This window comes from Eretmochelys imbricata, chromosome 3, assembly GCF_965152235.1.
Source record: "Eretmochelys imbricata isolate rEreImb1 chromosome 3, rEreImb1.hap1, whole genome shotgun sequence".
In the NCBI taxonomy this organism is placed as follows: Eukaryota; Metazoa; Chordata; order Testudines; family Cheloniidae; genus Eretmochelys; species Eretmochelys imbricata.
This window is the reverse complement of record NC_135574.1, coordinates 191,047,409-191,066,046: the sequence shown is the minus strand read 5'-3', so window position 1 is coordinate 191,066,046 and position 18,638 is coordinate 191,047,409. Positions and strand designations below refer to the sequence as shown.

At 42.0% G+C, this 18,638-nt stretch overlaps 1 protein-coding gene across 4 annotated transcripts in view; it reads left to right on the top strand.

Annotated features, from left to right (window-relative positions):
• The window catches only part of USP34 (ubiquitin specific peptidase 34), a 274,188-nt gene extending 265,333 nt beyond the window's left edge, over positions 1 to 8,855 (top strand). For all 4 annotated transcript variants that reach the window (XM_077813985.1, XM_077813986.1, XM_077813988.1 and 1 more), the window contains 4 exons: positions 2,235 to 2,375; positions 2,496 to 2,642; positions 6,050 to 6,209; positions 7,580 to 8,855. In XM_077813985.1, the coding sequence (XP_077670111.1) occupies positions 2,235 to 2,375; positions 2,496 to 2,642; positions 6,050 to 6,209; positions 7,580 to 8,190 (1,059 nt within the window). In that variant the 3' untranslated portion in view covers positions 8,191 to 8,855. The remainder of the gene's footprint in view (positions 1 to 2,234; positions 2,376 to 2,495; positions 2,643 to 6,049; positions 6,210 to 7,579) is intronic.
• Positions 8,856 to 18,638: the final 9,783 nt, after the last annotated feature.

Here is an 18,638-nt window from a genome sequence, read left to right as displayed (position 1 = left end):
GGTCATCTTGTTCTCAACCCTTTTACAGAATATGGTCACTGTTGGAAATTAAAGCTTCTACCTTAGGGTTCTGGAGTTGAAAACAGTTTGTCTAGCCTGTAAAACTTTCTCCCATTGATCAAGACCAGAGACTCATCTGCCAAAAATATCAATGTCTGTCTTAGGTCTCTGCCAGGTATTATATAAAGGGAAAGTTTATATAATACCTGGCCTGTTCATTACCAAGCCCATCACCCCTTATCTCCAGTTCTACTTCGGAGTCAGACAAAAGCCAGTGTCACTGGCAAAATCCGTTTCTCAGCTGGAATCAGGAATTCCACTACATATTCCCTCTAGTTCCATTGGTTCAGGGGATCTGTCTGCAGATCAGATGAGACTCAGCCAAGATGTTGCAATAACTGTAATAGAATCTTGGCAATTTGGTTCAAGTGTCCTGTGTCTGATGTTAGCACCACTTTCCAGATTACTAGATCTTTGTGGTAAGGTTGGATTAAGACTCTCCACCTCATCCTGAATTGTCAAGAGTTGACACCCTGACTTCTAGATTTTTGAACATTCCAGAACCATATTTCGAATAGCAGTGTTTGTGATTTCAGCTTCCCTCAGATGCTTGGGACAGTGGGCCTCCCTCACTTTGTAATACCCTAGTTTATTGAAGGATTTCTCCATGGACCAGTACAGTTACTTACTGCTTTGGCTTCATGACTGCACTAAGGAATCTGGATTTCTTTATTGTTGTGCTGTGAGTATTACAGTAGGTGGTGTTCATTCCAGGGTTATTCCCTGTAGCGTATGTATTTCTTTTCAATTGGAATTGGAGTCTTCTTTCTCAAAGCTCTCTGGATCTCTGGTCTTCTATTGTCAGATTATCATCTGTACCATAAAGTGTAGAAGAGGAATTTCTCATATCCATAGCTACTTCCTGGACTTCGTTAGATACATACCAAATGGCCAGTTCTCTATAAACAGGAGTCCGTATGAGAAGTGTGACATGCTTAGTGCCATCAATCCCCATTTGGAGTCTTAAATCATCTCCATTTCCATCTCAAACAGACCACTAACTTGTCTGTTTCCTCAGTTCTCTTTTACACCCTTGTTAAGACTTGTCAGATTTTCAGTCACCTGCATATATCAAAAGATATCCAATTAACCCAAAAGCAGCAGCTGTTGCTGGCCTTTTTCACAGCATTTCCAGGCTGTTGCTTTTAGCTCTATATGTGTCTCATGACCTCACAGAGGTCCCATGAGAGAGTGGAATGGTGGCCAGCATATTCTCTTGACCTGCCATGTAGAGCTTATGCTAGTTTTGGTAGTTCTCACCCTCCTTGTTCACCTAGAATTTCCTAGGGGTTGTACTCTTTGCTAATCTCCCATGAGCAGGACTGTGCAGAGGCTACTCAAAGAAGATTGGGGGGTTACTTACAAGTAACTGTTCTTCCGGAAGGTAGCCTCTGCATACTCACACCTTCTGCCCACTTTCACCACTTCTTCAGAATCTCAGCTAATGAATTTCTAAATTAGGAAACAGACTGAAGGGTAATTGGGGCTACTCCAGTCCTCTGGGGGAGGGGAGATAGAGGAACTAGTGGCTCCAACAGACAGTGCTCGATAGTAATATTTCACAGCTCGATGCCAGAGGCACCATATCGCACAAATGTGAATATGTGGAGGCCATGCTCTTCAAGAACAACAATTACTGGTGAGTAACCCCTCTTTACTATAGTTTGTGACCATAAAAACTGTGAAGTTAAATTTCTATCATTATTCGTGGCTGAGGCCTCGCGAGATCTGGCTCCTGTCCCCTCTTGCAGCAGATCTCGACCAGTGCCAATGTCGGAGGACCCTTTACACTCACAGAAGAGGGGGCAGTAGTTGCTTTGCAGGCCAGGGGAGATGGATCTCAGTAAATACACACTACTCCTGACAAACTTCCATCCTCACATAAAATGAGGTGAATCAAAGAACACCTTTGAGATGATAACTCAGATTAATTTCTTTTTGTCCTTAGTAGTAGTTTATTTTAATTTAATGCCAGGCAAACATTTTCAGTATGAATGAATTGATTAGCAGACCCAGTTAGTTATGATAATTAATGTTGCAGGCATTATTCCCGATGTTGCCTATTCTTTCAGTTGCCCTTAATAGATAAATATGTACAATGCTCTCACAAGTGTCATAATTTCAGTGCTAATTTTGCAGCATTAAATTGCAAAGTTTTTTTCTTTCCTCTTTAGTCTACTATGTCAAAGAACTGTATTAAGCTCCTGTGTGAAGATCCAGTTTTTGCAGAATACATTAAATGTATTCTAATGGATGAAAGAACTTTTCTTAACAACAACATTGTGTACACATTCTTGACGCACTTTCTTCTAAAGGTATGTGGTATTTTAAGTGTTTGTATTTAATGGAAATGCAGTTATTATGCATCACATTAGTTTAATTACTTTGCACAATTCAAGTCTTCATAGCTTTGAAATAAATGCATTCTCTTACAGGTCCAGGGGCAGGTGTTTTCTGAAGCAAACTGTGCCAATTTAATCAATACTCTGGTTACAAATCTAATAAATCAATATCAAAGCCTTGAATCCGATTTCGGCAGCCAGCGAGTTGAAATTTCCAAAGCAAGCTCTACCTTAAATGGGGTAAGACTTTTCAAAGCCATTAAAATAATAAAACCTTTTAAAAACAAGTTTACTTTCTATGGCAGAGCTTCAGTAGATTGTATCCAGTGTGAGGATTTGCCTTAGAGAGCGGGCATATTGATTGAAACTATATGCATAGGCAGGGTCCCCTTTGCCAGCTGTTCAGAGACAGCAGGAGGTGTCCATCAGGTTGAACCCTGGATAAGGGGGCTGCTCACAAACTCCCTGCTAGAAATCTCTGCTCTGCTAAGGAAATAGGCAGATAGCTCTGGAATGCCATTCTGATCTCTTCAAAATTCTTCTATCGGTCTTTTTTAGCTCTCTGCTACCTACTTTTTCACTTTCTGTTTCCCCTTGTTCTCTTTCTGTGCATCATATGGGTGGGCTGCTGTCACTCCAGCCCCAGGGACCCCTTCCTATGAGTGGAGTCAAGCTCTGATAAAAGTCATTCCTGAGTCCCCCCTGTGATCATATGGAAAAAGAGTTTACTCTCTCTGCCCTCCATCCAACACCTCTGATTATTTCTCTGAAACAGACATTAGATCATCCCAAAGATTGAAAAATGTAGGAAAACATTAAAGAAGTTTAGGAAGCGCCCATTCTGTTTTTATTTCTCTTTGCATATTTTATCAACCAAAAAAGGTAAACTCTCCAAATCTTGTTCCAAGAATTCCAGGGTTGTTTTCTCTGGGCCACTTTCTCAGAATAAAACAAGTTCTTCTTCAAGTGATTCCACATGTCCATTCCACTATAGGTGTGTGCATGCCTTGTGCACACTTGTCAGAGATTTTTCCCTTAGCCGTACCTGTCAGTGCACTATGAACTCCCTCTGATATCTCTTACCACTGCACACAGGTATAAAGGGCCACACTGCCCTCAAAACCTCTCAGTTCCTTCCTATTGTCAGTGACGGTGGTTGTTGGAGCTGCAATCTTTGTTTCTTCATATCTTTCCTCTCTCAGTGTATGTAGTACCTATAATATTAGTTTTAGTCTTATATAGTAATTCTGTAAATAGTATTGTAAACTTATACCTAGAACTGTCTTTTTAGTTTGGGGTTACCAGTCCCTGCTTGGGTACCAGTATTGATACCCCCCTCATTCTCCTGGCTTCAAGGCCTGTCATTCATGTAACGTCTCTGCCAGTGCGTGACCCTCCTCCCAGCTTCCTTAAGTGTCTGAGAGAGGTGCATGTGAGAGACAAACATCATTCGAAAAAGGAGAAGGCTGCCAGACTCAAGTACCTGCTCATGGATTCTGCACAATCCACCATCAGAACTCACCCGCTCTGAGTGGGTACCAAGCATGTCCATGTCTATCAGGAGTGCTCCTCCTGTTCTTACGAAGTCATCAGCCAGTTCTGTATTGCCGGTGCTTAAGAAGAGATTGCGTAAGTCTCCTAGGGATTCAGTACCAGAACCTTCCAATAAGAAGCTGCCAAGTGTTCACAAGAACTCATAGGAGTTCCCTAAAAAGTCCCCAGGAGCAGTCTGTGAGCCAGCAGGGATTGCTGATTTCGGAACCCAGGAAGGGTTTGTTGAGACCAGTCCCCGAAGCATCAACACACCTCTCAATCCTGCAGGCTCAAAAACACCTTTTGGTGCCATTGACACCTGAGGCATTTGAGGCAGCCAGGGAGTTATTCAGCTTGTTGGTACCGGCTTCTCCCATGATTCAAGAGCCTCACAAGGAACCGACTTTGGAACCACATGCTCCTGCGATCCTGACTGAAGCCCCAGAGCATCACTTGGTACTGGTCACTTCTATGCTCACGTTTCCTCTGTGTAGGATTACATCTAGAGGCAAGCCAGCGATGATTTCATTGGTTCCCCCTTTTCCAGACTCTCAGCCCCACTCCCTGAAACTGATGAGATCATCTCCCCCAGGAGTGGAGGAAATGGACTCCTCATTGGACTCGAAAGTCAGATCTGTTGTGTCCGGTTGTAAGCTTGCCCAACAACTCCAGTGGGGTGTCTGTCCACCTCAGCATTTTAGGAGTCAGTGGCCTTCTCAGAACTGCGTCCCACCTCCATGCCGTTGGCCCTTCTGCCTCACAGTTCAGAACTGCCTCAGAGTTCTAGGACGCATGGCGGTGCACACCTACGTGGTACGGCTACAGACTGCACTTCAAGCATTTGCAGGGTTGGGTGGCCTCTGTGTACTCAATGGCCCATCGTCATGTAGACATGGTGATTCAGGTACCCCTTCAGTTCTTAACCTTTCTGAACTGGTAGATAAAATCTAGGAGTTTGCGAGGGAGTTCCCTTTGCCCCTACACAGCCTATTCTCACCCTAGTTACAGATGCATTGGATAACGGTTGGTATCTTAGATCACTTTCAGACTCTGTGCCTTCAGTCTTTCCCCCCCATATCTTTTAATATTCCTCTCTTGTTACATAACTTCCATGCGGAAAACATTCACCCATCTATTGAATATTTAGTAATCAATAAAAAGTTCTGTTTCCATTGTTCTAACTGAAATTGGTTCTACAAGAAAAAAGGGATTATTCCCTTTTCTTTTTATTTTTCTTCATTTTACTTGTTCTTCATTGATACAAAAAGTCATCACCATCGAAAAGAGGTCAGTGACATACTTTAATTAACAGTGTTCTAGACCCAGTATTAGTGACTTAACAAGTGGAATTTGCTAAAGTTTGCATAACAGAATAATGTAGACAAGCCAATGTATATTGTGATATCTTACAATTAACAACCCTCTCCACCCCTACCCCCCACCCCGGGCAACAGGATCTTTTGGGTTTAGGAGCCCATACTTAATGAATGGTCTGGAGACTAAAAGTGGAACAACCTTTTCAGCATTCTCAACGTGCAGAGCACACTGGTCACACAGGAAATCAGTGCACATGCAAACTCCTCTACTCCTGGCGCTTAGATACCAGCAGTGGTATGAAATAGCTGGGGGTTGACAGAAACACTCAAATAATTCTACATTTTGTTTATTCTCCCTATTCATTGCCACTTCTAAAGAACACAGCATTTCCAAAACTGTTGCTGCGTTTTCCACGGTCAGGTTGTCAACCATAATGTGTTTTATTCGTTGTTCAGAACTAGTGTAAAACGCATTGGAATTAAGCATTAAGAAATCCTAACCAAGGGGGTTAATTCTGTTGTGTACAACTTAATATTGTCAACTCTTTCACAGTAGGTCTTTGTCTACATTAAGGATATTGCTAATACTAGTGGGAAAGTTTTGGGAAATTTCGGTAGTGTAAACGAAGTTTAGGAATCTATTCTGTTGGAAGCAGAAAAGCGTTCAGAACATCTGGTAAGGTCTCTGCTTATTACACAAATCCACCTATTTCAATTGCAAATAGTGTGTGTGTAGGATTAATGTAAATTTAAAGTTTGAAGTATTTTAGTAATCGTGTTTGTTTATGATGTTTCTAGGACCTTCGAGCACTTGCTTTGTTACTTTCAGTGCACACCCCTAAGCAGCTGAATTCGGCCTTGATTCCAACTTTGCAAGAACTGCTAAACAAATGCAGGGCTTGTCAACAACAGAGGAACTCGTTACAAGAGCAAGAAGCCAAAGAAAGAAAAACTAAAGGTTTGCCTTTTATAACCTTGGTGTAATCACACACCCACTCCCTCTCCTTTACCTCGCATATCCACACTGTTGCTGTATCCTGCCAGTTCTTCCTCCATATATCTCCAGCTCAATCATAAGACTACAGCAACCACCACCTCTCTGGTTTACCTGACTCCTGCCTTGCCACCCCTCTGGATAATCCAAAATACTTCTGCTAAAGTCAATTTTCTTGCCCACTGCTTTTACTATATCATCCCCATCACTGGTTCACATTTGCAGCATAAAATTAAAACCTTTGTCCACACTTTCAAAGCTCCTCATACTACTACTCTTGTTTCATCCCCAACCGCTCCCGTCCCCCATACTTTGTGTCTTTCTCCTGTGTCATCCCTGAAATAACCTGCTAACTATGGAGCCTACCTCCCCTTTTAAAATATTCTAACACCGACTTCCTTGGACTAGCTTTCTAGTGCTGATTCCACTCCTGTGACATAAAAAGAAGAGAAAAAAGCACAATCCTAATTTTGACAAATTTGCATACCGAAATGAGATAAACGAACAGGAACTGACACAGTATGTATGTGATGCAATGAATAACCTCATGAGGCTATAGTATGTAAATCTCACTTACCGGTTTCTTTGTGTGATACTTCTCACACACATCTCTTCCTGTTGTAATGTGTAAACTAGATTGTAAGCTTCTCAGGTAAGGGACCTGGTTTTATTTGCTGTACTGTATCATCCGAACTAATAATGCTGTACATATAATAACATTATGCATTGTCAATACAAAACACACGGGTGAAATCCTGGTTGTATAGAAATCAAAAAGAGTTTTACCATTGACCTCAGTGGGACCAGGGTTAATTCCTTGGACCAGAACAATTACACTTAGTGTGGAGAGGAAAACCTTTTACAAATCTGAGCATATTAAAGAGAGGTTATTTAATGAAATCTGTTTAAACAAACAACAATATAATTATTATTATCATTATTTATTATTTGTATTGTGGCAGAGCTTAGGAGCACTAGTCATGGACCAGGACCCCATGACGCTAGGTGATGTACAAACAGAACAAAAAGACAGTCCTTGCTGTAAAGATATTATGCTACCCGCTTAACACTGGAGCTTCAGATTTGCTGATTCTAACCCCTAATGCAACACACAAGAATCTAAGGAAGTGAAATTTTAAGCAGGCAGTTACAGTTAATGAATCTCTCCAATCTGATGAGCCTCTGAGGAGATCTCTAGTGAGCGCTGTTTGCCTACATACAGAAGAGTATATGAAAGTGAAAAACATAAAAATAAAAGACCTCAAGACTTGAATGTAAATATAAAACAAATCTGATAAATGTACTTCACTGCAAACTGTATGTTGGTTTTACAGATGATGAAGGAGCTACTCCTGTAAAAAGAAGACGGGTTAGCAGCGATGAGGAGCATACTGTAGACAGCTGCATCAGTGATATGAAAACTGAACCAAGGGAGGCATTGACTCCCACAAGCACTTCAGATAATGAGACAAGAGACTCTTCTATCATTGATCCTGGCACTGAGCAAGATCCTCCTTCCCCTGAAAATAGTTCTGTTAAAGAATACAGAATGGAAGTTCCATCTTCCTTTTCAGAAGACATGATGTTAACTACCAGGTCACAACACACAGAAGAGCAGTCAGGCAATGGTAAATTTGAAGAGTGCAAGGAATTTAAAGATCTGCAGAGTTCCAAGGATCCCAATGCAGTTGAGGATGACTCTGAGTTCCCCACCACATCAATTTCAGCAGTTCTATCTGACCTAGCAGATCTAAGAGGCTGCGACGGTCAAGCCTTACCATCCCAGGACCCTGAAAATAGTTTATCAATCAGTTGCGGCCATTCCAGAGGACTTTTTAGTCACATGCAGCAGCATGACATTTTAGACATCCTGTGTAGGACCATTGAGTCTACAATTCATGTGGTCACAAGGATATCTGGCAAAGGAAACCAAGCTGCTTCTTGACATTAGATGGAGCATGTCTGCTTTTAAGTCTTTTTTTTTCTTTTTTCTTTTTTTTTTCTTTTTTTTTTTTTCCAAAAAATGCTGTTTGTATAAGTTTTGCTTATTTCTGTTTTGTGCTTCAGTTTGTCCAGTGCTCTCTGCTTGAATGGCAAGATAGATTTATATGCTTAATTCTTGGTCAGGCAGAACTCCAGATTAAAACATTTTTTGCATCTACCGTACTTTTCTTAAAGGGCAATCAGATAATGGATATGTTTTATGTAATTAAGAGTTCACTGTAGTGGCTTTCATTTAATATGGCTGTATGGGAGAACAGGGCCTCCTTGCCCTGTATGATGTAATTTAAACTTATGGCATTTTTACTGTGTATAATATGGTGTCCTCTGTGCCAGTTTTGTACCTTATAATAGAGGCAGATTGCCTCAGATCGCTGTGGTTCTTATTATCAAAATTAAGTTTACTTGTATACTAAACAACCACAAGAAATTTGATTCTGTAAAGAATCCTCTTTAGCTGTGGCCTGGCAGTATATATATGGTGCTTTATTTAACAGAATACCTGTGGAGGAAATAAAGCACACTTGATGTAAAATTAATTGTTTTATTTTTATTGACATGATCAATCGCTATTCTGTGCACTTCATTAAACTGATTGTGATGACTTTTCATTTGTTTACATACGTTGCTTCAGTCTTCAGATTTCTAACCAAAGACAACTTGAGAACTGTGAAATAGTTGCAGAATAAGAAATGCTTCTCAAATACATTCTAAGCTGTGTAAATCTCAGTTCTTTCCCATTCGTTTTGTCCACTTCGCATTAACTTTACAATTGGGCAGTTCAGTAAAATGTACCTCATTCCAACAACTTAAAAATACAAAGAATCCAACTGAATCTTTTACCACTTTCCTCAATATTGACCTGTCAACTAGGACTTGAGCCTTTGCTCCATTCTGGCCTCCTCTTCTCCCCCTCTTGCCATTTTCAGTCCCTCTTTCTGCTGCCCAGTGTCTCCCACAATTCTGATACGAATGGGCTATTCCCCTCCTGTACAAAGTTTTCATAAACTGCTGCACAGCCTGTGCTAGCCACACTCCCTTTTCCTGCTTGGTGCTAGATCTTCTGTCTCCGTGACAATAGTCAAATGGTGGTTTGCTTCGCTCCCGTCCTTTTCTTGTAGATTCATTATTTTGAGTGGTTAAATTGTTTGTTTTCAAGCCTCACTGTAGCATCTCCCTGCCAAGCTCATCTGCCCCCTTTCAAGGCATGACACAGCAGCTATGCAAGTACTGGCATCTGGGCAGCATGGTGATCATAGCCACCTGTCACCTCCGCTGCATGCATACCACTGAGCTCCTCTGCCCCAGTCAGGCCTGGCAGAGCAGCTGTGCAAGCACCAGGCAGCCAGCCAGCTGACCCTATCTCTGCAAGGGCACAGGGCTCTAAGTCAGACAGGCAGGTTTGGGCCTCTACCCCATAACTCCACCCCGCAAGTAGCTGCGACTCCACTGCAGAAAAACCCAACCAGGAGAGACAGAGCAGAACAGGAAGAGGCTCTGAGGACGAGGAGGACTTTATCCAGACAACTGGGGTAAGTCCTGCGACAACAAAGAATTATAAAGAAGAGATGCTTTCTGGGCTACTGGTGCCGCCCACAAGTCCAAAAGTGGGTACTAGAATCCCTGGGGAGAGAAGCAGGGCTCCTACACAGCTCCCCTTCCTCGCACTGTGAATTGGGGAATTCTCCTGGTACTATAAGGTAAGTACCGCAAACCCCAGAGATTCTGGGTCCCAAAAAAGCAGAAGGCTGGCTCCACATTAAAGCTTTGTGCACTTCAGGCAGCCTGTGACCAAAACAGAGGAATTTGAGGATTCCACTCCCTATGAAACTGCACCTTTGTGGGATTAGAAAGGGGTAAGTGAGAAATCCTTCCCCTTTTTAGAATGATCCTGATTTCCTGATCAAAGCTCCAGGTGGTACTAGTCTTCGCCTACAGCACTTACTTGGATGCTAGCCTGGGGTAGCAGGCAGGCAGCCTTTCAGGCTCGCAGGGACAGCTAACAAGACATTTTCACATTGTGTCAGTACCCCTCCACTTGTGTGTTGTCCCTAGTCCAGGATGAATAATAAACTACATTCCCCCTGTAAATGGCATGGGGAAGAAGTACCACACATACAAAACAACCAAACAAAAACCCACACCAGCAACAACCTACAAGACTTTCCAAAGACAGGATACCAGTCAGTGGCCTGCAAGGAACTTATTTAATGTCAATACAGTATCTCTCCTTGTGAGCATTATTGTGATGCATGTTTTCCATTGCTGCATCTTTTGAAGTTATCATAAAATCCAAATGAGGACACCTGATTAAACCACAATATGGTTTGGGAATCTAAGATTGGCGCAGCAGTATCTCCACCAGTGAAAGACAGTGTCCACACCTTCAGAAGGAAACTTCCTTCCAAAAGACCCGACAGTGATGACTGTATCACTGCACCGATAGTCTTCATAGTGATATTAGTATGATATTATATTGTAATTATGATGTATTTATGTAAGATAAGACATGTGAGGTGTAATTGGAAAGGTTATGGTTTGCTGAATATGATTATCCTATTTGTATGCATGAATCATTTTTGTATCCAAAGTTATGAATATTGACTATGTATCTATTTCAAATGTAGCTATTCCTAGGCAACACCCACTAGGCAAAATGCTCTGTCTAGATAGCTAGCTGGGAAGGGTCCATTCAGATTAATGGGCCATTAAGAAGAAATAATAGGCCGTAGGAGAAGCTTATCTCCCACCTGGTGAGCCTTCCTGTGAATGCTCCAAACGGCCAGTGGGGGATGGCTTGTGTGTCTACAGGGACATGTGACCAGGTCACCTGGTGCTGGACTCCATCTTGGGATGTCAGTATTTTTCCACTGACTGGCATGGAAACTAAGCTTTGAAACAAAGGGTTCCCGCGATATGCAAAACCTATATAAGGCAGGGGAGTTACATCATCTAGGTTCTTCACTGACTCCCCACCCAAGAAGACTCCTGGAAACACGTGAGGAACAAAGATTGAACTGGAGGAAGTGCTGGACCCAGGCAAAAGGGATTTTTAGCCTGTGACTGGAACACCTGGGGATTCCAAGCTTTAAGCTAGTGCAGCTTGCCCCTTAAGAATCTGCAGCCTGCTTGTATCATCACTTAGGGTGAGAATCTGCTATTCATATCCAGTCTATTTAGCATATTAAGCTTAGTTTGCATTTTTTGTTTATTCACTAGGTGATCTGTTTGCTATCACTTATAATCACTTAAAATCTATCTTTTGTAGTTAATAAACTTATTTTTGCTCTATCTAAACCCATGTGTGGGAATCATAACTCATGGCAAAAGACTGTAGCATATTCCTCTCCACGTTGAGGAAGGGGGAGAATTTTATGAGCTTACACTGTACAGTTCCCCTATGCAGCGCAAGATGGTATCATTTTGGGTTTACACTCCAGAGGAGGTGTGTGCCTGAGGAGCTGGGAGGTGCCTTAGCTGGAGCCTTCCCATGCAGGGGCTGGTCAGGAGTACTACAGGGGGCATGTAACTGCAGCTGGCTGTGTTCCTAACTATATATGTGGTGAAATTGCAGGCTAGAAAGGGCTTTGCAGCTTGTCACAGCAGTATAGTGTAAAAGGGACCCCAGGCTGGCTAGTGGGTAGGGGGGCTCAGCGGTACCCCAGTTTCAGGTGGCACCTCGGGGGGGGGGGGGAGAGAGACAGTCACAGTGACACACAGCACACTGAGGCTATTGCCATTCAGACCAAAGTTTTTACATATATATAAAAAAGGAAAGCCTACTTCATGTTAAATAAGCAGCTCATTTTCTAGGGGTATGATCCTTGCTTGGAGTGAGACATCTCGGATCCTGCCTTGGTCAAACCCTTGATGTGATTTGTGATGAGCAATGGATGCTAACTTGGTGTGGAAAAGGGCCTTCAGCCTAGCATTGTAGTACTACATTTCAGCGCTAAGTAGTGTACTGTTGATAGTATCCTTGGACTCATGGGCAAAACCCTCAGGTATCCAGATTTCTCAGAGCACTCAGTCTGCCAGATTAACAGTCAGACCAATCTTCCCTAAGTGGGACCTACCACTGGTGCTGAAAGCTCTAACCATCCATTCCATTGAGATTCTGACTTCCTTCATTCTGCCAATGGCCACAGCACCCAAATGAACGCTAGCGGCACACCCTGAATATCAGAAAAGCACTTATATCAAGCATACAGAATCTACAAGGAAGTCAGCTCTCTGTTCATTTCCTTTCATTCTGCAGTGTCAAGGGCTTAAGAATGGCCAAATTATTAGATGGAGCATAAGAATAGCCATACTGGGTTAGACCAAACGTCCATCTAGCCCAGTATCCTGTCTTCTGACAGTGGCAAATGCTAGATGCACCAGAGGGAAAGAACAGAACAGATAATCATGAGGTGATCCATCCCGTTGTCCACTCCCAGCTTCTGGCAAACAGGCTAGGGACACCATCCCTGCCCATCCTGGCTAATAGCTATTGATGGACCTATCCTCCATGAACTTATCTAGTTCTTTTTTGAACTCTGTTATAGTCTTCGCGTTCACAACATCCTCTGGCAAGGAGTTCCACAGGTTGACTGTGTGTTGTGTGAAGAAATAATTCCTTTTGTTAGTTTTAAACCTGCTACCTATTAATTTTATTTGGTCACCCCTAGTTCTTGTGTCATGAGAAGGAGTAAATAACACTTCCTTATTTACTTTCTCTACACCAGTCATGATTTTATAGACCTCCATCATATCCCCGTTTACTCGTCTCCTTTCCAAGCTGAAAAGTCCCAGATTCATTAATCTCTCCTCATATTGCAGCCATTCCATACCCCTAATCATTTTTGGTGCCCTTTACTGAACCTTTTCCAATTCCATTATATCTTTTTTGAGATGGGGCGACCACATCTGAACGCAGTATTCAAGATGTGGGCGTACCATCGATTTATATAGAAGCAATATGATATTTTCTGTCTTCTTATCTGTCCCTTTCTTAATGATATCCCAACACTCTGTTTGCTTTTTTGACTGCCGCTGCACATTGAGTGGATGTTTTCAGAGACCTATCCACAGTGACTCCAAGATCTTTCTTGAGTGGTGACAGCTAATTTAGACCACATTATTTTATGTGTATAATTGACATTATGTTTGCCAATATGCATTACTTTGCATTTATCAGCATTGAATTTCATCTGCCATTTTGTTGCCCAGTCACCCCATTTTGAGAGATCCTTTTGTAGCTTGGGACTTAACTATGGTCAGTAGTTTTCTATCCTCTGCAAATTTTGCCACTTCACTGTTTACCCCTTTTTCCAGGTCATTCATGAATAGGTCTGGTTGAATATGTTGAATAGGACTGGTCCTAGTACAGCCCCCTGGGGCACACCACTATTTATCTCTCTCCATTCAGAAAACTGACCATTTATTCCTACCCTTTGTTTCCTATCTTTTAACCAATTACTGATCCAGGAGAGGACCTTCCCTCTTACCCCATGACAGATTATTTTGCTTAAGAGCGTTTGGTGAGGGACCTTGCCAAAGGCTTTCTGAATTCTAAGTACACTATATCCACTGGATCCCCCTTGTCCACATGCTTGTTGACCCCCTCAAAGAATTCTAGTAGATTGGTGAGGCATAATTTCCCTTTACTAAAACCATGTTGACTCCTCCTCAACAAATTATGTTCATCTATGCGTCGGACAACTTAGTTCTTTATATTGTTTCAACCAGTTTGCTTGGTACTGAAGTCAGGTTTAGCAGCTTATAATTGTCGGGATCATCTCTGGTGCCCTTTTTAAAAACTGGAGTCACATTAGCTATCCTCCAGTCATTTGGTACAGAAGCTGTGGGGGCAAAAGATCTATCTGGCTTTAAGATTAAACTCGATAAATTTATGGAAGAGATGGTATGATGGGATAACATGATTTTGGTAATTAATTGATCCTTAAATATTCATGGTAAAAAGGCCTAATGGCCTGTGATGGGATGGGATCTGAGTTACCCAGGAAAGAATTTTCTGTAGTATCTGGCTGGTGAATCTTGCCCATATGCTCAGGGTTTATTTGGGGTCAGGAAGGAATTTTCCTCCAGGGCAGATTGGAAGAGGCCCTGGAGGTTTTTCGCCTTCCTCTGTAGTATGGGGCACGAGTCACTTGCTGGAGGATTCTCTGCTCCTTGAAGTCTTTAAACCACGATTTGAGGACTTCAATAGCTCAGACATAGGTGAGGTTTTTCACAGGACGGGGTGGGTAAGATTCTGTGGCCTGCGTTGTGCAGGAGATCAGACTAGATGATCATAATGGTCCCTTCTGACCTTAGTATCTATGAATCTATGATTTAAATGATAGGTTACAAACTAGAGTTAGTAGTTCTGCAATTCCACATTTGAGTTCCTTCAGAACTTTTGGGTGAATACCGTCTGGTCCTGGTGGCTTATTACTATTCAGTTTATAAGTTTATTCCAAAACCTCCTCTAATGACACCTCAATCTGGGACAGTTCCTCAGATTTGTCACCTAAAAAGAATGGCTCAGGTGTGGGAATCTCCCTCACATCCTCGGCCGTGACAGATGCAAACAATTCATTTAGGGCTGTCAAGCGATTAAAAAGATTAATTGTGATTAATCGCACTGTTAAACAATAATAGAATACCATTTATTTAAATATTTTTGACATTTTCTACATTTTCAAATATATTGATTTCAATTACAACACGATAACAAAGTGTACGGTGCTCACTTTATTTTTTACAAATATTTGCACTGTAAAAAACAAAAGAAATAGTATTTTTCAATTCACCTAATACAAGTACTGTAGTGCAATGTCTTTATAATGAAAGTTGAACTTACAAATGTAGAATTATGTACAAAAATAACTGCATTCAAAAATAAAACAATGTAAAACTTTAAAACCTACAGGTCTACTCAGTCCTACTTCAGCCAATCACTCAGACAAACAAGTTTGGTTACAATGTAATCTCACGTCTTGGTTACAATGTAACCTGAAAGTGAGGACAGGTGTTGGCATGGCACTGTTGTAGCTGGCATCGCAAGGTATTTACATGTCAGATGCGCTAAAGATTCGTATGTCCCTTCATGCTTCAACCACCATTCCAGAAGATATTGTCCATGCTGATGACGGGTTCTGCTCGATAACAATCCAAAGCAGAGCGGACCGATGCACGTTCATTTTCATCATCTGAATCAGATGCCACTAGTAGAAGGTTGATTTTCTTTTTTGATGGTTCGGGTTCTGTAGTTTCCACATTGGAGTGTTGCTTTTTTAAGACATATGAAAGCATGCTCCACACCTCATCCCTCTCAGATTTCGGAAGGTGCTTCAGGTTCTTAAACCTTGGGTCAAGTGCTGTATCTATCCTTAGAAGTCTCTCACTGGTATCTTCTTTGCGTTTTGTCAAATGTGCTGTGAAAGTGTTCTTAAAATGAACATGTACTGGGTCATCATCCGAGATTGCTATCAAATGAAATATATGGCAGAAAGTGGGTAAAACAGAACAGGAGACATACAATTCTCCCCAAGGAGTTCAGTCACAAATTTAACTAATGCATTATATTTTTAATGAGCATCATCAGCATGGAAGCATTTCTTCTGGAATGGTGGCCGAACCATGACGGGTCATATGAATGTTTAGCATATCTGGCACGTAAATACCTTGCAATGCTGGCTACAACAGTGCCATGTGAACACCTGTTCTTACTTTCAGGTGACATTGTAAATAAGAATCAGTCAGCAGTATCTCCCGTAAATGTAAACAAACTTGTTTGTCTTAGCCATTGGCTGAACAAGAAATAGGACTGAGTGGACTTGTAAGCTCTAAAGTTTTACATTGTTTTGTTTCTGAGTGCAGTTATGTAACAAAAAAAATCTCTTTGTAAGTTACACTTTCACGATAAAGAGATTGCACTACAGTACTTGTATGAGGTGAATTGAAAAATACTATTTCCTTTATCATTTTTACAGTGCAAATATTTGTACACTTTGTATTTTGTGTTGTAATAGAAATCAATATATTTGAAAATGTAGAAAAACATCTAAAATATTTAATAAATTTTAATTGGTATTCTGTTGTTTAACATTGCGATTAATCATGATTAATTTTTTTAATCACAGTTAATTTGTTTAATTAATAATGTGTTAACTGCGATTAATTGTCAGCCCTAAATTCATTTAGTTTCTCTGCAATGGTCTTATTGTCCTTGAGTCTCCTTTAGCATCTCGATCATCCAGTGGCCCCACTGGTTGCTTAGCAGGCTTCCTACTTCTGATATACTTACATTTTTTTTCCTTTAAAGTCTTTAGCTAGTTGTTCTTCAGATTCTTTTTTTGGCCTTTCTACTTATATTTTTACGTTTCCTTTGCCAGAGTTTATGCTCCTTTCTATTTTCCTCACTAGGATTTAAATTCCACTTTTTAAAGCAGGTGGGCAAACTTTTTGGCCCAAGGGCCACATCTGGGTATGGAAATTGTATGGCGGGCCTTGAATGCTTGCAAAACTGGGGATGGGGGTGAGGGCTCTGGGGTGGGTCCAGAAATAAGGAGTTCAGTGTGCAGGAAGAAAAGGAGTACTTGTGGCACCTTAGAGACTAACGAATTTATTTGAGCATGAGCTTTCGTGAGCTACAGCTCACTTCATCAGATGCATACCGTGGAAACTGCAGCAGACTCTATATATACACAGAGAATATGAAACAATACCTCCTCCCACCCCAGAGGCTCTGGGCTGGGGTGGGGGTGAGGGCTCTGGCTGGGGGTGCAGGCTCTGGGGTGGGGCTGAGGATGAGGCTTTGTGGTGCAGGAGGATGCGCCGGTCTGGGACCAAGGGGTTCAGAGGGCAGGAGGGGGATCAGGGCTGTGGCAGGGGGTTAGGGTGTGGGAGGGGTTCAGGTGCAGGCACCAGGCAGCACTTACCTCAAGCAGCTCCCAGAGGTGGCAGCATGTCCCCCCTCTGGCTCCTACGCAGAGGCACAGCCAGGCAGCTCTGCACACTGCCCTGTCTGCAGGCGCCGCCCCAGCAGTTCCCATTGGTCATGATTCCTGGCCAATGGGAGCTGCGGGGGTGATGCTTGGGGTGGGGGCAGCGTGTGGAGCTCCTTGGCTGCCCCTATGTGTAGGAGCCGAAGGGGGAACATGCCACTGCTTCCAGGAGCTGCGCACAGGCACAGTTCACGTGGAGAGGGGAAAGCCCCCGACCCTGCTCCCTGGCGGGAGCTCAAGGACCAGATTAAAATGTCTGGAGGGCCAGATGTGGCCCCCAGGCTATAGTTTGCCCAACCCTGTTTTAAAGGATTACTTTTTGTCTCTCACTGCTTCTTCTACTTTGTTGTTTAGCCACGGTAACACTTCTTGGTCTTACTGTGTTTTTTAATTTGGGGTATACATTTAAGTTGAGCCTCTATTATGGTGTCTTGAAAAAGTTTCCTTGCAGTTTGCAGGGATTTCACTTTTGGCACTGTACCTTTTAATTTCTGTTTAACTAACTTCCTCATTATAGTGTAGTCCCCCTTTCTGAAATTAAATGCTACCATGTTGGGCTGCTGTAGTGTTTTCCCTGCCACAGGGATGTTAAATTTAATTATATTACTGTCATTATTACCAAGCGGTCCAGCTATATTCACCTCTTGGACCACATCCTGTGCTCCATTTAGGACTAAATCAAGAATTGCCTCTTCTCTTGTGGGTTCCAGGACTAGCTGCCCCAAAAAGCAGTCATTTAAGGTGTCAATAAACGTTAACTCTGCATCCTGTCCTGAGGTGACATGTAGCAAGTCATATCAGGATAGTTGAAATCCCCCATTATTATTGAGTTTTTTATTTTTATAGCCTCTCTAATCTCCCTGAGCATTTCACAGTCACTATCACCATCCTGATCAGGTGGTTGGTAATATATCCCTACTGCTATATTCTTATTATTAGAGCATGGAATTACTAGCCATAGAGATTCTGTGGTACAGTTTGGTTCATTTAAGATTTTTACTACATTTGTTTCTATGCTTTCTTTCACATGCAGTGCCACTTCCCCACCAGCACGAATTGTTCTGTCCTTCCGATATATTTTGTACCCTGGTATTACTGTCCCCCATTGATTATCCTCATTCCACCAAGTTTCTGTGATGCTTTTTATAGCAATGTTCTCATTTAATACGAGGCACTCTAGTTTACCCATTTATTATTTAGACTTCTAGCATTTGTATATAAGCACTTCAAAAACTTGTCACTTTTTAGCTGTCTGCCACTACATGATGTAATTGAATGGGCCTCTTTCATTTGACTGTTTCTCATCAAATCCTACCCATATTTTATCATTTTCCCTCCTCCTTACTAGGACAGAGAGAATCTCCATTAATAGATCCTCCCCTAAGGGATGTCTCTGTCT